Source organism: Nerophis ophidion, linkage group LG04 (assembly GCF_033978795.1).
Source record: "Nerophis ophidion isolate RoL-2023_Sa linkage group LG04, RoL_Noph_v1.0, whole genome shotgun sequence".
Lineage (NCBI taxonomy): Eukaryota > Metazoa > Chordata > Actinopteri > Syngnathiformes > Syngnathidae > Nerophis > Nerophis ophidion.
In genome coordinates, this window is record NC_084614.1 from 19,748,314 (window position 1) to 19,769,895 (window position 21,582).

General features: G+C 40.2%; 1 protein-coding gene across 4 annotated transcripts in view; it reads left to right on the plus strand.

Annotated features, from left to right (window-relative positions):
* The window catches only part of zgc:91944 (uncharacterized protein LOC436941 homolog), a 34,844-nt gene that overhangs the window by 1,887 nt on the left and 11,375 nt on the right, over positions 1–21,582 (plus strand). Inside the window, exons 1-7 of one of the 4 annotated variants that reach the window (XM_061897375.1) lie at positions 2,264–2,574; positions 6,126–6,594; positions 6,826–6,911; positions 10,560–10,670; positions 11,076–11,279; positions 11,407–11,563; positions 16,097–16,179. In XM_061897375.1, the coding sequence (XP_061753359.1) occupies positions 2,493–2,574; positions 6,126–6,594; positions 6,826–6,911; positions 10,560–10,670; positions 11,076–11,279; positions 11,407–11,563; positions 16,097–16,179 (1,192 nt within the window). In that variant the 5' untranslated portion in view covers positions 2,264–2,492. Of the gene's footprint in view, positions 1–2,263; positions 2,575–6,125; positions 6,595–6,825; positions 6,912–10,559; positions 10,671–11,075; positions 11,280–11,406; positions 11,564–16,096; positions 16,180–21,582 lie in introns of those variants that run through there. The other 3 variants (XM_061897374.1, XM_061897376.1, XM_061897377.1) reach the window with 3 other exon arrangements.

Here is a 21,582-nt window from a genome sequence, read left to right on the forward strand (position 1 = left end):
ATTTAAAAAAAAAAGCTTTTATAATTATAAAGGACAATGTTTTATCAACTTATTGCAATAATGTAAATTTGTTTTAACTATTAAACGAACCAAAAATAAAGGAGGGAGGTAAGAGACGGCTTCTGCCGCGGGACCATCCCGGTGCTAGTTAGCGATGAGCTAGCCTAATTTAGCCGGTCCCCTAACTCGCCGGTAACAACCACCATTTTCAGCCACGACATGGATATACATTTTTTAATGCTTATATTTACCAGTAGTTGTGGATTATACTTTCTTTTAACACACAATTGTCCAGGGTGTACCCTGCCTTCCGCCCGATTGTAGCTGAGATAGGCGCCAGCGACCCCGAAAGGGAATAAGCGGTAGAAAATGGATGGATGTGCAAGTTTTGGGTAAGTTAGCCAAGACTAGACGGTCGACGCGGCGTCAACCATAACACGGTGGTTTCCGGTGTCTTTCAAAATACAACTAGGTTTGAATTTGTAAGTGGAAACAATCGAATCTTTGGGTGTCCCACGTTTCGATTCAATATCTATTCTTGGGGTCGCGATTTGTTAATATATCGATTTTTTCGATTCAACGCGATTCTCGATTCAAAAACGATACTTTTTCGATTCAAAACGATTCTGTATTCATTCAATACATAGGATTTCAGCAGGATCTACCCCACCCACACAGCAAAAAACATCAAACCAACAAACCACTACACAGCAATACCATAACAATGCAATCCAATTCCAAAACCAAACCTGACCCAGTAACACTCAGAACTGCAAAAAATCGAGCGATTGAGAGAAAACACAACCACGACACAGAACAAACCAAAAGTAATGAAACAAAAACGAATAGTATCAACAACAGTATCACTATTAGTTATAATTTCAGCGTAGCAATGATTAAAAATCCCTCATTTACATTATCATTAGACATTTATTAAAGTAAAGAACAATAGTGTCACAGTGGCTTACACTTGCATCACATCTAATAAGCTTGACAACACACTGTGTCCAATGTTTTCACAAAGATAAAATAAGTCATGCTTGGTTCGTTTAATAGTTAAAACAAATTTACATTATAGCAATCAGTTGATAAAACACTGTCCTTTATAATTATAAAAGCTTTTTTTTTTTAAATCTACTACTCTGCTAGCAGAGTAGTAGATTTAAAAAAAAAAAAAGCTTTTTGCAAAGTTTAGGACAATGTTTTAGCAACTGATTGCTAATGTAAATTTGTTTTAACTATTAAACGAACCAAAAATATGACTTATTTTATCTTTGTGAAAACATTGGACACAGTGTGTTGTTGTAAGCATTTCACCAATCTCGCGCACTTTACAAATCATACGTCATTTTCATTGTGCACAAGCAATTTGCATATCGCAAGACGAGATTTAAGACAAGATTTTGTGGATGGTTTAAATCAAATCAAATCAACTTTATTTATAAAGCACATTTGAAAGCAGTTTTGTCTGTGTTTTCTTCCTAGGAGCAGTTTTTTTATTCAAAAATTGCGCTGGGAAAATTTTTTTTCATTAGATCACAATTTTTGCAGGGGTAATTTTTAACTTCCTGGTGATTTTTGCTGAAGGATGTAGGTCTAAGTGAGACCTACATAGAGGTTTTTGTTTCATGTCTTTTTGGCATTCCTACCGGTAGTTACAAGCAGTTTTGTCTGTGTTTTCTTCCTAGGAGCAGTTTTTTATTCAAAAATTGCGCTAGGAAAAGTTTTGGGGTTTGTTTTTTCATTAGATTGCAATTTTTGCCAGTCCTGATGTGTGTGCCAAGTTTGGTGAGTTTAGAAGCATTTTAAGGGGGTCAAATTACAGCTCAAAAAGGCAAAAATAGCATTTTTTTGCAAACATTCTGTTTTGAAGGGGTTTTTGCCGACTTCCTGTTGATTTTAGCCCGAGGATGTACAGTTAGGAAATGTAGGTCTAGGTAAGACCTACATAGAGGTTTTTGTTTCATGTCTCTACGACATTGCTAACAGAAGTTACAAGCAGTCTGTTTTTTTTTTTTTTTTTCCTACGGGGCGCTAGCGCACAATTTTGATTTTTGGGGTGTAGTTGCTTAATAAGTTGGGCTGTCGCACCATACCAATGTGTGTGTAAAATTTGGTGAGTTTTGAAGCATGTTAAGGGGGTCAAATTACAGCGCGACGGTGCGGAATGATAATTGTAAAGAAAGAAAGAAAGAATAAAACCTTACAGTTTCAATAGGGTCCTTTGGCAGACCCTAATAACGGCTTTTATTCTGAAGCCAAGCGAAGCGAGTTCCGGGTTGTATCTTAACTACAATGTCTGCCTTAATGGTTGACGGAGCAGGCTCTAGGGAACCGGCCGGAGTTAGCGGGGTTAGCTTAGCCCGAGTAGCCCTCCGGCGAGTCATCTTCAGCTGTCAGTCTGCCAGCATGCTAACAGCCGCTTAACCACCGCAAACGCACTGCGCCTGTCTCCGTTAGACTTCCGAACCGGGCCGTCCAGCCGCTGAGCCATGCGACAGTGGTGTGTCCCCGTAGCGACCCGAAGCACGGAGCCACTCCCGGGGCGCCTCTCCCTGTCGCCCCCTCCTTCAGGTAAGCTAGCGGGCTGGGGGAGGGTTGCTGGTTCAATGCCAACCCAATTGTACCCGAACTAACTCACTTAATCTCTATCTGTGACTATCTACTAACATGCGGAATTTAATGAATTACAAGTGATGAAATATTAACTTTTGGTTAAGTTTTTTTGCTGTTATGTAATAGGCTGGTCTTATTGTTTTGAGCTCAACACGCTGTCAAAGGAAGTGTTTAAAAATGCAGACTTTCATTTGTTTTTGTTTTTTCTTTCAGTATAACACCGTATTTCCTTGAATTGCCGCCGGTGCGCTAATTATTTTAAAACCTCTTCTCACTCCGGCACTTACCAAAGGCATGCAGTAAAAAATTGAGTGTGATGTAAGGATACCATCATGAAAAGCACATTTCATTAAAAAAAAAAAAAAAAACGTTATTATTAGGGATGTGGGAAAAAATTGATTCGAATACAAATCGAATCGTTTACTTTGTGCAATTCAGAATTGATTCTCTTTGTTTTGTTTTTTTTAATCAATCCAACAAACTACTACACAGCAATACAATCAATGCAATCCAATTCCAAAACCAGAAAACAGAGCAATTGAGAGGAGACACAAACACGACACAGAACAAACCAAAAGTAATGAAACAAAAATGAATATTATCAACAACAGTGTCAATATTAGTTATAATTTCAGCATAGCAGTGATTAAAAATCCCTCACTGACATCATTAGACATTTATAAAAATAATAAAAAAGAACAATAGTGTCACAGTGGCTTACACTTGCATCGCATCTCATAAGCTTGACAACACACTGTGTCCAATGTTTTCACAAAGATAAAAAAAGTCATATTTTTGGTTCGTTTAATAGTTAAAACAAATTTACATTATCGCAATCAGTTGATAAAACATTGTCCTTTACAATTATAAAGGCTTTTTTTTTTTTTTTTAATCTACTACTCTGCTGGCATGTCAGCAGACTGGGGTAGATCCTGCTGAAATCCTATATATTGAATGAATACAGAATCGTTTTGAATCCGAAAAATATCGTTTTTGAATCGAGAATCGAATCGAATCGAAAAAATCGATATATTATCGAATCGTGACCCCAAGAATCGATATTAAATCGAATCGTGGGACACCCAAAGATTCAAAGCCCTAGTTATTATGGTCTTTCCTTTACTTATAAATATAGTCCATGCCAGCTCCTTCTGATCAAAAGCATCGATAACTTGTTTATAAAAGTCTTCCTTATCTTTCTTCAGTTATAAGAGTCTCTCTGTCACGATAATAATATTCCTTTATTACCTCCTCCAGCACATATCACGTCACTCATTTCACTTCTTCTGCAGCCGAGTAGTCGCAAGAAGGATCACTAGCGCCCTCTACAACCAGGAGGCGGGAGTCATTTAATGACCCATATCGGACACACGCAGCTACGGTCTCAAGCCGTCGTCTTGCGGGTTCCCAGGACCACCAAGGAAGGACATGGCTTGAGCAGTTTGACTTTGTTTAGTTTTCAATAAAACCTCAGTCCAGGTCGTTCTTCCGCTCCTCCGCTCCTCCTCTCCACTCGCTCGCCGTCTCCTCGCCGCCAGCGTGCCCTGCCTGTCTGTCGGACCGTCCTTTCCACAGGTACCGGTACATTGATAAAACATAGCTGCTTACTGTTCTTTTTAGCATACCGTTATTCAATAGCTTGGACCTTAAATCCTACTGAATAGCTCTTAATCTTCTTCCCTTTATGCGATATCAAAATACCGGTATTGAAATCAGCGTCCTTCATTTTGAAAATATTGACAGGGGAAGTGTCACCCGTGACGTCACATGTTTGACCCAGCGGTAATACTAAGCATGCGCTAATTATTTTGCGAAGCGAGTTTGACCCGGCAGTAATTGAAGGCAGGCGCATACTATATGCCCGGCGGCAATTCAAGGAAAATCGGTAATAATAATCCTTTTAACGTAGTGTTTTGAGAGATTTTCCCACTATCTTGGTTACCTTTTAAGTTTTCAAGATGTGCAAAACAATAAAACAGGACTCCATGTGATGCAGTGCAAGCTGCATCTATAATTAGGCATACTTTTCCACTTTAATGTGGTTACACTTTGTGCCTTTATCCATCCATTTTCTTCCGCTTATTGAGGTCGGGTCGCGGGGGCAGCAGCCTAAAGAGAGAAGCCCAGACTTCCCTCTCCCCTGCCACTTGGTCCAGCTACTCCCGTTCGCAGGCCAGCCGGGAGACAGTCTTCCCAACGTGTCCTGGGTCTTCCCTGTGGCCTCCTGCCGGTCGGACGTGCCCTAAACACCTCCCACGGGAGGCGTTCGGGTGGCATCCTGACCAGATGCCCGAACCACCTCATCTGGCTCCTCTCGTTGTGGAGAAGCAGTGGCTTTACTTTGAGCTCCCTCTGGATGGCAGAGCTTCTCACCCTATCTCTAAGGGAGACGCACGCCACTTAGCGGAAGAAACTCATTTCGGCCGCTTGTACCAATGATCTTGTCCTTTCGGTCATAACCCAAAGCTAATGACCATAGGTGAGGATGGGAATGTAGATCGACCGGTAAATTGAGAGCTTTGCCTTCCAGCTCAGCTCCTTCTTCACCACAACGGATCGATACAGTAACCGCATTGCTGAAGAAGCAGCACCATCCCCATGTCGATCTCACCATCCACTTTTCCCTCACTCGAGAACAAGATTCCTAGGTACTTAAAGGCCTACTGAAACCCACTACTACTGACCACGCAGTCTGTTAGTTTATACATCAATGATGAAATCTTAACATTGCAACACATGCCAATACGACCGGTTTAGTTTACTAAATTGCAATTATAAATTTCGAGCGGAAGTATCATGCTAAAATGTCGCGGTTTGATGACGCGTGCGCGTGACGTCATGCATTGTAGAGGACATTTTGTTCCAGCACTGTTCACAGCTTTAAGTCGTCTCTTTTCAGCGCATAATTCCACAGTATTCTGGACATCTGTGTTGCTGAATCTTTTGCAATTTGTTCAATGAATAATGGAGACGTCAAAGAAGAAAGCTGTAGGTGGGAAGCGGTGTATTGCGGCCGCCTTTAGCAACACAAACACAGCCGGTGTTTAATTGTTTACATTCCCGAAAGATGACGGTGAAGCTTTACTATGGAACAGAGCGGTCAAGCGAACATGGTTGGATTGGTCCACACACACAAAGTACAGTGTATTATGCAGCGATCATTTCGAAAGATCGTGTTTCGAAAAGGGTCCCTTGCGAAGGGCAGAGATGGGCATCGCCACCACCCGTCGACTGATGTTGAAGAAAGGTGCAACAAAGGTATCAAAAATTATGGCAACGTTTGATTTTACGTGAATTAATTACCGGTAGTACCGGTGGAATTCGGTCGATGCCTACAAAAGTATCGAATTCGATACCTATCTCTAGTCTAGACACTCTCCTAGTATAACATGCCAAATTACCTTCAAGTACAAGTCACATGTTCAAAAATAAATTGGCAAGTGGAGGTAGAAAAAAGTGGTGTGACTTGGTTTAAAGACTTAAAGAAATCCTATAAACAATATGTGCAGATGCCAGGATGGAGTGTTGCCAGGTGGAGCCGCGCTACACCATCGAGCAGATTGACCTCCTCCAGCGCCTGCGCCTCTCCGGTATGACCAAACCTCAGATCGTTCACGCTTTGGAATCTCTGGAGAGGCTGGACCCAGACCACCGCACACCTCACTGTGACTCCCACCGTGCTCCTTCCGACAACAACAATCCTTCCGACAACAACAACGCCACGGCCGCCACCACACCCGCCCTGGCCGCTCCAGCTCCCACCTCGTCTTCTTCGTCGTCCACCTCATCGCTTTCCCTGGCGTCGGCCACCACGCAGACCTCCGGGCTAGACGGCCCCGCCCTGTCCCCCAGCAACAGCTTCGAGGCCTCTCCTCCGCCGCTATACCCCCCCGCTGTAGCCGTGCAGCGCTCGTTCAGCTACGACATGGTCGGGGAGGATGAGTGGGACCTGGAGGAGAAGGTGGAGGAATACATGAGGTGAGTAAGGTCAGGGAGGAATTAGCAGTGAGCGAGGATGAGTGGGAGGGAATAAAAAAACAGACAAAGACTATTATAACATCAGGTAATGGCAGCTGAGCTCCCCGGAGCTGCAGCCCGCACCTCCACAAGTGTGGTTAATTCAGGTCAGGTGTATTGGGATGGCTGCGGAAAAGAAGACAGAATAAGTTGAGTGTGGTAGTGTTAAAGTTTCTCTCCCAACCGTCACAGGAGGGATAGCAACCTGGTGAAAGAGGAGATCAAAACCTTCCTCAACAACCGCAGAATCTCTCAGGCAATCGTTGGACAGGTTACAGGTACGTAAACACACTTGAACATGAAATGCATTCTTTAACTTAAAATATCTTTCTCTTCAACTTTCTCTCCTTACTTTTGCACGTTTCGGTGTGCAACCAGCTGCAGGACTCCTAACAGGCGATTTAGTTATTTAGTTTTTGTTTTTATTTTATTTTATTTTTTTCAAAATAAAGCATTGAGGAATATTTTTATTATATTTGAGATTTTTTTCAAGACTTTGTATGGCCAATAGTACATAATTTTGACAAAATAATACAATGGAATATGACCCAATATGTTATTGCATACGTCAGCAGCTTAATTACGAACCATTCTTTTCTTACTTACTAATGAAACACAAGTTGTCTAGTATATTCACTATTTTATTTAAGGACAACATTGCAATAGGAAACATATGTGTAATGTACTCTTAGATTTATTGTAAAAAATAAAGCCAATAATGCCATTTGTTGTGGTCCCTTTTATTTAGAAAATCATCCAAAAGTACCTAAAAATATCGAAATACATTTTGGTACCAGTAACAAAACATTGGTAACAGGACAACATTAGTCGAGAGTGTAGGCAGTGTTGTTAAGTTTCTCTGTGTAAATAAGTGTAGAATATGGAAAATTTGAGGCATGATGCAACTGACCTGGAGAAGAATACTTTTGTATTATTCATAAGACTACTGTACCTTTTTAATTTGATAAATATTGACTGTTTTACGTAAAGTTGTATGGTACAAGTTATCTAAAGGTTAAGAATTAGGCCATCAAGTTAAGAAAAATGGTTTAATGCTTGATAAAATATTTATTTATTTATTGCATTATTTATTTTACCTTTATTTTATTGTTTTTCCGCTGAGAGATTGCCACCTTATTGTGGGTAAGAGCTACCAGCAGGAGCCCAATCTTCATGTGGGACCCCCACATTGTACATGTGTCAATTGTACAGTGCAATCCTTTTCTCCAGGTTGGAGTTGGACACATAGATACTGATTTACTAAAGGTTTGCATGTACTAAAACATTTGCAAAGCTGATAGCACACGCAAAGCTGATCTACTAAACATGTGTAAAGTGAATTGCGTCTCTTAAGTGAGAAGAATATGGCGTGCAATTCATTTTGCGTCTGTCTTCATTGATATGAAAAATATATACTGACCATTAAAAAGACCACAATACGGGGAGAAGGAAATGCAAATATGATTATCTATCACACGCAACGTGATTTATCAACACTTATCAGCGTTTTGCGAGCACAGTTTTGTGTTTTATTAAGTAACTGTGCAAACTGACAGTTCCACGCATGGCTGCAGGATCAGTGCTCGTGCTGTACAGACAGACAATAGACCGATAAGAATCCATGGATGGTCAGATATCTTTAAAAAAAAAAATTGACAAATGGTCTATTCAGCAACGTCATTTTATAATCTTATAGCTGCTAGAGGACTTCAAAGTCTGATTAAAACAAATTCAATTGGTGCGTTTTGGTGTCCTTTAGTATTTTTTAATGACTTTAGTTTTTTTCACATTGAATAAATCTTTTAAATATATGAAAAAAAGTTCTTGAAATATGCATTTTTGCGGAGTAAGTGCAGTCTCTCTTCAATGCACCGTCAGCGGTTAAAAAAAATACAATAAAAAATATGGTGTCGTTGTAGATGCACTGCTTGGAAAATGCCCATAAAAAGAGGTAAATGTGTCTTGCATGTTTGAAAACATAACAAAACATCACAGGTAATATAGCATGACACCATGAATGTGCAGTAAATGATCGAGTGTCTCTGGTGATACCCTGTATAGCAGTGGTTCTTAACCCTAGGGCAGGGGTAGGGAACCTACGGCTCTAGAGCCGGATGTGGCTCTTTTGATGACTGCATCTGGCTCTCAGATAAATCCTAGCTGACGTTGTTTAACACGTAAATAACGAATAATTCCGCTTGTAATCACAGTGTTAAAAAAAACATTCAAAATTAAAAACATTCTCATGCGTGTGTGATTGTAGCTGAGATAGGCGCCAGCGCCCCCCGCGACCCCGAAAGGGAATAAGCGGTAGAAAATGGATGGATGGATGGATGCGTTTTAATCCAAAAAGTCGCATTAATGGTAAGAATAATTTTATTTATTATTGGTTAGCTTCAGAATAACAATGTCATTAAAAATAATAACAAAATTATTATACTCTAAAAATGTGAGTCTTACTGAAAAATGCACACAATTTGTTGTATTCAGTGTTAAAAAATATTGGTAACACTTTAGTATGGGGAACATATTCTAAGTAACAAAGAATTAATTAGGACATTTTTGAAAATTAGGGGAACATATATGGGTTAGGGTTACTAATAAGCAATAATTCTGTGGTTATCGAGGGAAGACTCTTAGTTAATGACTTACTGCTTAAGGCCATCAATAAGCACTTAATAATAACTAATTAAGAGCCAATACATTACTAATTTACATGTTAATAAGCAATTAATTAATGGTGACTGTGTTCTCCATAAAAAAGTGTTACCAAAATATTATATGGCTCTCATGGAAATACATTTTAAAATATTTGGCTTTCATGGCTCTGTCAGCCAAAAAGGTTCCCGACCCCTGCCCTAGGGGTTTGGTGAGTCAGCCTCGGGTTCGGCGGAGGTCAAAACGCACCCGACTCATCGTGTAAATATTAACTTCTCCCTATCGGCGTATTACGGATACGGCAACCGCAGAAGTCACACAGATTTGCAGGTTTGTAATTTGTTGTGAGTTTATGCACTGGTGTTGGTTTTGTTCTTTGAACAAGGTGATGTTCATGCACGGTTCATTTTGTGCACCAGTAAAAAACATGGTAACACTTAAGTATGGGGAACATATTCACCATTAATTAGTTGCTTATTAACATGCAAATCAGTACCATATTGGCTCTTAACTAGTCATTATTAAGTACTTATTAATGCCTTATTCGGCATGGCCTTATTATAACCCCAACCCTCTAACCCTGGCCCTCACCTTAACCCTTTCAAATTAAGTCTTTGTTACTTAGAATATGTTCCCCATACTAAAGTGTTACCAAAAACATAGAACTTTGTCTTGAATTTGAAAAAAAAAACATTTTATTTTTCACTAAAGAAGGGTTCGGGTGAATGTGCTGATGAAACTGGTGGGGTTCGGTACCTCTAACAAGGTTAAGAACCACTTCTGGATAGTATACGCAAAATCCTCATTTAAATATTGCAGTCTGCACCACTTTACAATTGCACACATAGTTTTAGTAAATACCACACCACACCCCAAAAAAAGGGTTGCACGATTTACGGAATTATTTTTATAAACTTGGCTGATGAGAGTTTTTAATACTATTGTTATATCGTTATACTGTATATGTTATATATTGATGACACCAGCTGTGTCTGCAAATTTGACAGCGACAAGTGAACGGACGCGTCCTCCTACAATGTAGCGTTCAAGCTCGTGGATAACGTCACCCCCCCGTCCCCCAGTGCAAAGCCACTTCTAAGTCAGCAATCCTCGCCTGTTCTTTAGGAGGATAAATGGTGAAAAAGGACAGATTTGTTAACTGGGATAAACAGAAAATAGTTCCTACAAAAATAACTACCGGTACAACTTACACTTAATTCGCTAAGTTCCAGTGCTAATTACAATCAATTATTTCCTTCTGTCTTCAGGAATCAGCCAGAGTTACATCTCCCAATGGCTGCTGCAGCAAGGCCTGGAGATGAGCGACTCCAAACGCAGAGCTTTCTACCGCTGGTACCTGCTGGAGAGAAATAACCCAGGTAATCACCGCCAAAAATTAGAATTATTCAGTTTTTACTGTAAATTTAAGCTTGCAATCCTTTCTTGACACCCTGCATGTGGATTAAGTTGTGCTCAAAAGTTCCCCTTACACACATTGCTTCTTCCTCCCATCTTCTTTTGCTTTACCCCCCCACAAGCTTTGCTGTGATATTGGAGGTACTCCGGTGCTGGTTTTCCCCTCCCACAAACGGGCTGATACTAACAATAACAACTCTGCAGTGGTCGCGATCCAACGCGGCCACGGCGCAGATTCATTTGGCTGACGCAGCAAAAAGAAGCAGTGAATTCTCATTGGCTCACGCGCACGACAGCAAATCTCTTTCATTTGTCTGCAATCCTAACCCCGCGGCCCGCCTGACCCCTTGGTTCTGTCCCGACTGAAGGGCCCAGGTGGAGCGAAAACCAGCACAGCGTGAGTCCCACGCCCAGGGCCAGGGGAGGGGACAGAGACGGGCTGGTGGCGGGGGCGAGCGGCAGCCTCCCCAACCCAAACACCAACCTCAACCCCAACTCCAACCCCGTGTGGAGCAGGCAGAGAGAGCTGCTGATGCATTTGCTGCCATGGTACACTGCCGCAGTCCAGCCAGGTAACCCTGGACCTCCTCAGACCCTGGTACTGGATCACCCCAGGAGACGCCTGCATGTCCATTTATTTCTTGGACTTGTGAAGACGCAATTGTGTCACAGATCTGAGCATGTTTTGGTTTCCATCAGGCGCTACTTTGTCGATGCGATCAATGGTGAAGGAGGAACCGGACTGGCGGACAGGCATCATGGTCGGAGACAGGGCAGGCATAGTCAGTGCGCCGTTGAGGCTGCGTCGAGGAAGCAGGTTCACCTGGAGGAAGGAGTGTCAGTCCATCATGGAGAGGTACGCAGCTCTTGTATTTCTTAATGACCCCTTCTATGTGTCCTTTAGTGCAGGGGTGTCCAAACTTGTTCCACTGAGGGCCGCACACTGAAAAATGAAAGCATGCGGGGCATTTTGATATACAAACCCCGTTTCCATATGAGTTGGGAAATTGTGTTAGGAAAGGCCATTTAACACAGTGGTAAAAATGCCCCTGTACCAACTTTTTTGCAATGTGTTGCTGCCATTAAATTTTAAGTTAATGATTATTTGCAAAAAAATTAGTTTCTCAGTTCGAACATAAAATATCTTGTCTTTGCAGTCTAATCAATTGAATATAAGTTGAAAAGGATTTACAGCGTCCCCCGCGACCCCAAAAAAAGGGAATAAGCGATAGAAAATGGATGGATGGATGTATTCTGTTTTTATTTCCGAATTACACAACGTGCCAACATCACTGGTTTTCAGTTTTATACATTTTTAACCTCAAAATATTCAAAAAGGTCATTTTCTGCAGATTTTCGCTATTTCCAGGTTTTGTTCTGTAAGTATTTCCTTCTAGATATTTCATTGTATTGCTTTCAAACGTTAACCAGACAGATTCGACATGAAGGATGCCACATTTTGAAGCGTTTAGATTTTCATTTTAGGACGTGGGCGAAGCATGGCGACCAAGATTATCCTTTTCTATTGCGCGTCAAAAAGTCATAACATTACTGTAGAGCAGGGTTCGCAAATTCAAACGCAACTTGTTAGTGTGTAAAAAAACAAAATCTATATATTTTACCATTAAAAAAAAAAAAAAAAAAAAAGGCAACTCAGGCACCAAAATTTTTAAATAAAATTAACGGTGGATTTGTACACCAAACTACTGTAAATTGAAAAACTGTACCTCTATTGTTTTTTCTGTAAAAACTCTGGTAAATGAGCTATCAGTTTTTTTTACTGTAAAATCTATGGCCATTTTTTCCAGAGTGTACTATGAATTGAAAAATAGTACTACTGTTATGTGAGCTGCTATTTTTTTTTTACGTAAAATCTATGTTCTCTGTTTTTACGTGCACTACTGTAAATGAAAAAATAGTATCACTGATGATTTAATGGTAAATTTCCGGTGACTGAGCTGTCAGCTTTTTACTGTAAAATCTATTGACTTTTTTACTGCGTAGCCTTGCGGACACTCCATCGATGATTGTGCAACAAGAAAGATGTCAGTATGAAAATGTATTACATTTGGGCGCCACTCTTTGGCAGGTCCCACAAAATAACACAACAGGCCAAACTTGGCCTCCGGGCCCCTTTTTGGGCATCCCTGCTTTTGGACTCCTCTCAAGTTTGGTCCCGGGGACCCAAAATGGTTTCAGTCATAAAAATGTCAAAAACAGGGGTTATTATTATTATTATTTCTTTTCATGCAACGCTTAAATTTCTAGGTCAACTTCAGGTCTGTTTGCCGATATAAAGTTGTATTTTTAATGTTTTAAGAAAACCTTGTTATTTATGTCAAAAACACAAAAAAATGCAATATTTTCCCCCAAAATGGTGTCAGTAAATTATTTGATGGGAAGTAATCGGAAGCCGTAAATATGTCAATAATGAATTTATTAAATTTTTATTTTTTGTGCAATGATAAATTAGAAAAAAATCCCAATTAAAATGATTGGGGATACAAAAAGGTGTTAAAACACTCATAAAAGTGTTAAAAAAGATTTTTATTTTTTTACTTTCAACACTTAAATCTCCAGATCGTCGATTATTAGTTTGTATTATCTTTCATGTTATTTTATGGTTATAGGCCCTTTTTGTCAAAAAAACAACTTTATTATACGGCAAACACACAAAATATGCAATATTTTCCCCCAAAAATATTTGATTCACAGCATTGATTTTGATTCCTTAATAATTTTTAAGCAATGCCAGTTTTAAAGAAAAATTAAAGCTGCAAGCAGCGTTGGTCGGGTCCGCCGTTGGCCGCCGCCGCCGTGTCCCGAGTCCCGATCTTAGTCAAACCAACATAGAGGTTTTTATTTCATGTCTCTACGACATTTCTAACAGAAGTTACAAGCAGTTTTGTCAGGTTTTTTTCCTAGGGGGAGCTAGAGCACAATTTTCATTTTTGGGGTTTGGTTTTTTATTGGATGGCAATTTTCACCAGTCCTGATGTGTGTGTAAAATTTGGTGAGTTTTGAAGCATGTTAAGGGGGTCAAATTATAGATTTGCGTTTCTGGATGTTGTTGATAAATGGCTTTCGCTTGGCATTGTATAGCTCTAACTTGCACTTTGAAGCATTTTAAGGGGGTCAAATTTCAGTTCAAAGAGGCAAAAAAGGCATATTTTGCGAAAATTTTGTTTTGAAGGGGTTTTTGCCAACTTCCTGTTGATTTTAGGTACAGAAGTGTTTATTGGAAATGTAGGTCTAAGTCAGACCTACACAGAGGTTTTTGTTTCATGTCTCTACGACATTCCTAACGGAAGTTACAAGCAGTCTGTTTTTTGTCTCTTCCTAGGGGGCGCTAGCTTGCAATTTTAATTTTTGGGGTTTGGTTGCTTAATAAGTTGGTCTGCCGCTCCATACCGACGTGTGTGTCAATTTTGGTGAGTTTTGAAGCAAGTTAAGGGGGTCAAATTAGGGTAAGAAGGTGCGAGCGCGCCTTGGGTTGCTGTCCCCGAGCCCCACGGCAGGAGAAGCCTTGGTGACACTATTTAATGCATTGTGAAAGTAATGCAGTTGTTGTATTGAAGTGAAAATATCAAGCTCCCTGTTGATTTTTGCCAAAGTATGTTAATTATTCAAATGTAGGTCTAAGTCAGACCTACATAGTGGTTTTTGTTTCATGTCTCTACGACATTCCTACCGGAAGTTACACGCAGTTTTGTCTTTGTTTTCTTCCTAGGAGTAGTTTGTCTGTGTTGTATTCCTAGGGGGCGCTAGAGCACAATTTTGAGTTTTGGGGTTTGGTTTTTTTATCAGCTCGCAATTGTTGCCAGTCCTGATGTGTGTGCCAAGTTTGGTGAGTTTTGAAGCATTTTAAGGGGGTCAAATTACAGCTCAAAGAGGTAAAAATTATCTTTTTTAGGAAAATTTGCGCAGGGGATCTTTGAAGGCGCGTAAAATCAAACCCTTAAAACTTATCACAATTTTGTCCGACCACTTTTTTTAAAAGGGTTCAATCTCTCTCCTGTGCGAGTTTGAAGCCGAAACGACAAACGCACTGGGAGGAGTTTCGATTTGAAAAAGGTTACGGGTTTTCACGAAAACTTTTATTTTGAAGGGGTAATTGCCAACTTCCTGTTGATTTTTTCTGCTAGCTGTCAATTATTAAAATGTAGGTCTAAGTAAGACCTACATAGAAGTTTTTGTTTCATGTCTTTCCGACATTCCTACCGGAAGTTACAAGCAGTTTTGTCTATGTTTTCTTCCTGGAAGCAGTTTTTTCTGTGTTTTATTCAAAAATTGCGCTAGAGCGCAATTATGAGTATTTTTTTTTTTTTTTTTCATTAGATCGCAATTTCTGCCAGTCCTGATGTGTGTGCCAAGTTTGGTGAGTTTTGAAGCATTTTAAGGGGGGCAAATTACAGCTCAAAGAGGCAAAAATTGCATTTTTTGTGAAAATTTGGCTTTGAATGGGTTTTTGAAAATTTTTTGTTGATTTTGGCCCCAGAAGATACAATTATGGAATTTAGGTCTAAGTCAGACCTACACAGAGGTTTTTGTTTCATGTCTCTACGACATTCCTAACGGAAGTTACAAGCAGTCTGTTTTTTTTTTTTCCTAGGGGGCGCTAGAGCGCATTTTTGATTTTTGGGGTTTGGTTGCTTAATACGTTGTGGTGTCACGGTAGACCGACGTGTGTGTCAACTTTGGTGAGTTTTGAAGCATGTTAAGGGGGTGATGTTGGGGCGCGACGGTGCGGAATAAAGAAAGAAAGAAAGAAAGAATAATAATAAGAAACGTTACAGATTCAATAGGGTCCTTGCATGGCAAAGGACATGGATGTCCTTTGCCATTGCAGGGCGGACCCTAAAAAAGCCTGCAGTTTTGTGTTATGAGAGTCATCATTGCAATGTTTCTCATTACATTTCACCTGTTTACTTTTTTATTACACTTTTTTCTTTTTTTCTTTTAATTTTTTTATAGTATTTTTAGAATGTGCCACAGGTCGTTAAGAAATTAGCTGCGGGCCCTTTGGACACTCCTGCTTTAGTGTCGTACAGCTGCTTTTGCCTCTTTATGAAGCATTTTTTTTTATTACCTCTGCTTCTCTGAATCGCACTCGACTTCTCTCTGGGCCGCTCAGAAGGATGCTGACAAAGTAGCCTCGGTCCCACCCACCCACTGTGTGCAATTGATTTGTGCATTAGAAGCGTGCAGTAAGTACTAGGGGCACTCACAATAATAAGACCACACGGGGCACTCGCACTCCCCGCTCACCATCAATGCCACCACATTACATAACGCCGCTGCAGTGCCGGGTCCATTGAGCTAGTTTGAACCCAAGGATGGGCGTCTGTGTCAAACACTCACTAGTAGCCTGAATTTGATGTTCTTACAGTTTCTTCGTGGAGAACCAGTATCCCGACGAGGCAAAGCGGGAGGAGATTGCCAACGCCTGCAACTCAGTCATCCAGAAACCAGGTGCTTAAAGACATGGTTTTATTGTTCATACACTCTTGTTTTCAGCCTGTGTGAGATCCAGGGAGGATGTTTGTGGAAAAAAAACCTAATAGCTATGATGTAATCTTAATGCATTTTACTGTCCTCCGCTAACCTGAGTTCCTAACAGCATTTCACGCACACAAACCCAGCTCATCCAGATGTATTTATACAACAGCAAACGACATACGGTCACGTGGATTAAACAATCATTGTCATGATTAATCCAGCATAGTAGGGCTCGGCGATATGGCCTTTTTTTTAAAAATATCTATATTTTTAGGCCATGTCAAGATACACGATATATAAATGGTAAATGGGTTGTACTTGTATAGCGCTTTTTTACCCCTTTTTAAGGAGCCCAAAGCGCTTTGACAGTATTTCCACATTCACCCATTCACACACACATTCACACACTGACGGTGGAGGCTGCCATGCGAGGCGCTCACCAGGACCCATCAGGAGCAAGGGTGAAGTGTCTTGCCCAAGGACACAACGGACTTGACTAGGATGGTACAAACCCCGTTTCCATATGAGTTGGGAAATTGTGATAGATGTAAATATAAAAGGAATACAATGATTTGCAAATCATTTTCAACCCATATTCAGTTGAATATGCTACAAACACAACATATTGTTGTAGAAGGTGGGGATTGAACCAGTAACCCTCAGATTGCTGGCACAGCCACTCTACCAACTTCGCCACGCCGTCCCCGTCCCGATATTTTTCCTTAGCCGTGAATGAACACTTGATGCATATAATCACAGCAGTATGATGATTCTATGTGTCTACATTAAAACATTCTTGCTCATACTGCATTAATTTATGTTCATTTTAAACTTTCATGCAGTGTTGGCCCTGCGATGAGGTGGCGACTTGTCCAGGGTGTACCCCGCCTTCCGCCCGATTGTAGCTGAGTTAGGCGCCAGCGCCCCCCGCGACCCCAAAAGGGAATAAGCGGTAGAAAATGGATGGATGGATGCAGAGAGGGAAATCACAACTAAGTCAATTGACCAAAACTGTATTTATTAAACAGTTATTAAGCAGTGGCACAAAAATTCATGTCATTTCAAAACAGAAAGTGCAAAATTGTCAGAGACATTTTGAAACAAGCAAAAAGTGCATTTTTGTGCATGATGTCACCTAGATGACATTTTAAAACAACACTAAATTAAAGTGCACTTTTTGTACAGAACGCCACTACAATAGTTAAAAACAAATAAAGTGCACTTTTGTGCATGAGGTCACACAAGATATTTCAATGATTGTCAAATAAAAATGAGCTGCATAATAGGAAATCAAATAGTGTATGTCCTTCGCTATGTGGTAGGTTCCTGCGGACGTTATCTCCTTCTGTTGTTGCCTTTTTTTTTTCATACAGTGTTGATCTGGAAATAATTGCTTGGGCATTTTGTTGGTGTGGCATTGGCCAGAGATGTTGACATGCGGAGTTTTAAGCACTCCTCATTCTCTAGCGGGTGACTTTTCAAATGATGCTACATTAGCAGTGCTGCTACTTTTTGTAGCAACGCTTTTGCCGCATAAATGTTGAACATTATCCGGCTTAAAGCCGACCCACCGCTGGACGATGGATCCCGTGCTGTTTTTCTTGGGAATTAATTCTTCCTCCATTTGTCACCAGATTTGCACCTTCTCTCTCTCGTACTACCACCCACACCTCACCGTTAGCATCACAGCTAATGTTACCATGTCGCTACCTGTCTGCTCCACAGGAGCATGTGACATTGCACACGTGACGTATGTAAGAAGGTGCGCTTGTTTTTATGTCTCTGTCAGAAGGACAGACAAGAGTGGGAAACGCCTGTAGTGTAATGCTCGCAGCTAAAAGCAACTGAGAATTTATTCTCGAATATCACGATATAGTAATTTTCTATGTTGCACAGACAAACCGGCAATATATCGAGTATATCAATATATCGCCCAGCCCTACAGCATAGTATGCAAATTACTTAAAAAAAAAATATACCCTTGTAATTCCTATCAGAAAACCCAGTCAATACACACATGATACCACAAAATACCCTTGACTCTATTTATCCTTATTTTGTAATTAATAGAAGCAAACAGCATACCATGTATTCTCATAACTATTAGAGCATAATAATGTATGTTGATCAGCAGTATAAATACCACGTAGTCTGCTAATACTGCTTGTGGCTCTCTTAGATACAGCACTTTGGGGATAAATGACATACCATGGACCTGTATTTTTTTGGTACCAGTTCCTTATATACCAGTCTGTATACAAGGATTGTTACGATTCTGGTCGCTATTTGTCATACCGTATTTTTCCGATTATAAGTCGCTCCGAAGTATACGTAAAACATATATACGTCGCACTGGAGTATAAGTCGCATTTTTGGGGGAAATTTATTTGATAAAATCTAACACCATTTGAAAGACAATTTTAAAAAAAATAATTGTGAACGACAGGTTGAATAAGTATATGAGGCATAAATAACCAACTGAGAAGGTGCCTGGTATGTTAACGTAACATATTATGGTAAGAGTCATTCAAATAACTTTAACACATAGAACATGCTATACGTTTACCAAACAATCTGTCACTCCTAATCGATTAATCAGACGAAATTTTCTTCCTCGATGTCGCTTCTAAACAACTCTGCCAACTCCAAAGGTATGCGCCGCTTCCTCTTGTAGTTTTCTGCTGCATATTTCACTACGTCCAGCTTGTAATCTGCAGTACATGATTTCTTTTCGGTGCTATTTTTGTTCAGCCCTTCTCAGTTTTTATAAGTTACCGCCAACGATGAAATGATCCATTTTAATAGCTACGGCAGTAGCATATAGCATATAGTAGTTAGCATTCCATCACCCACAATGCACTTCGTCCATGACCCTCCCCCGCGAAATTCTTATTGGTTGACGTGTGTGTGACGATTGCTGACATTTTCTTTGTCTCTTCTGCGAATGAGATAAATAATAATATTCAATATTTTACAGTATTGTGTTAGTAACTTCACACATAAATACATGTCGCACCCCCGGCCAAACTATGAAAAAAACTGCGACTTATAGTCCGAAAAATACGGTAAGTTACATTTTTAGAATACCACCAGCTAGCTTATGTTAGTTACCATTAGTGGTTTAACAGAAAATATTAGGCCTGTCAAATGATTGTTTGAATTGTGGAATTTGGTTCAGTCATGATTAATTACAGGCGACTACTTGCTTGCATAATTAAAAATTGTTTTTTTTTAAATGCCATTTTACTGTCAGAATGTCATTCAGAAACATATTTAAATGCATGTCATTTATTTGTACAAAACTTATATTTATCTACAGTTCTTTCAGGCTTTATTTTGGAGTGAAATTTGCCAGCGATTACACTCGTCGGAGTCTCCTCACTCATTTTTCTACTGACCTATGCGATGATCTGATTATCGACCGTATAGCGGTAGTGGTTAGAGTGTCCGCCCTGAGATCGGTAGCTCATGCGTTCAAACCCCGGCCGAGTCATACCAAAGACTAGAAAAATGAGACCTGTTACGTCTACTCTGTCGTTACAAAAAAGTTCGAAAAATAAAAATAAAGATTGCAGAGTAGCCCTGAGGAGGGGGTTTATGACTCACTAAATATCTTAACAAGCACTTGCGGAGATATTTCTAATTAATTTTCACCAACAAAAAATATTCTCCGTGGTTGACTTCAATATAATCAAAATAACTTATTTAGCGGTAAATAAATTGTTTCACTCCTCACTCCTTCAACATGATAGACAGACAAGGGGAGCGCCCAGCTGTCCTGTCTTCTTAATCACAGGAGGAGGAAGTGGCCCACCAGGAGGAGCGTGAGCAGCTGAACACAATCAGTCAAGCATAATCCATCTAAAACATCCAATAATTAATCAACATCATCATTGGCATTATTGGATTTCATTTTCAAAACAATTAATAAATAAATAATATAGATAATCTCCAACAGGACCCTTTACCTCCCTGGTTGGCACTCAGCATCAAGGGTTGGAATTGGGGGTTAAATCACCAAAAATTATTCTCAGGCGTGGCCACCGCTGCTGCTCACTGCTCCCCTCACTTCCCAGGAGGTGATCAGGGGTGATTGGGTCAAATGCAGAGAATCATTTTGTCACACCGACTTTTTAACTTTTAAGGTAAAATAGTGCATGATTGGTTTAAGTGCGCACATGATGGATGTGTTCATTAGTTTTTTATTAATCACTAGTTAACTCGTTAATTTTCACAACTGTAGAAAAACAAAATGTTCATGCTATTTATAATAAATAGAAATTGCTCATTGGCCCGAGGGATTAGTCTGGCGTTCACGGCTGTCGCTCACCATGTATAGGGTAAATGGGTTATACTTGTATAGCGCTTTTTTACCTTTTTTTAAAGGGGAACATTATCACCAAACCTATACAAGCGTCAATATACACCTTGATGTTGCAGAAAAAAGAGCATGTATTTTTTTAACCGATTTCCGAACTCTAAATGGGTGAATTTTGGCGAATTAAACACCTTTCTGTTTATCGGTCTCGTAGCGATGACGTCAGAACGTGACATCACCGAGGTAATACACCCACCATTTTCATTTTCAACACATTACAAACACCGATACTCACCTCTGTTATTTTCCGTTTTTTCGACTATTTTTCGGAACTTTGGAGACATCATGCCTCGTCGGTGTGTTGTCGGAGAGTGTAACAACACTAACAGGGAGGGATTCAAGTTGCACCACTGGCCCGAATATGCGAAAGTGTCTGCCGCCAGACCCCCATTGAATGTGCCACAGTCTCTCCACATTTTACCGGCGATGCTAAGACAGACATGGCACAGAAATGTATGGATAACCTCCAGATGCATTTGCAACGATTAAGTCAACTCATTCACAAAGGTGAGTTTTGTTGATGTTGTCGACTTATGTGCTAATCAGACATATTTGGTCGCAGCGTGACTGCCAGCTAATCGATGCTAACATGCTACGCTAATCAATGCTAACATGCTATTTACGCTAGCTGTATGTACATTTGAAACTAGATACCCACATTTAATGCGAAACAAACACTTACCAATCGACATATTTAAGTTGCTCGAGTGTCACAAGATGCGAAAGTCCTGATCGTTTGGTTGGTACATTTTACCGGCGATGCTAATAAGGCAGCCATGCTATTGGCCACTTCATTAGGTACACCCATGCTATGGCCGAATAGCGTCAATAGCTATTTGCTCAATAGCTTCAGTTTCTTCTTCAATTTCGTTTTCGCTATCTGCCTCCATACTCCGACCATCTGTTTCAATACATGCGTAATCCGTTGAATCGCTTAAACCGCTGAAATCCGAGTCTTGAGTCCGAGCTAATGTCACTATATCTTGCTGTGGTAACCG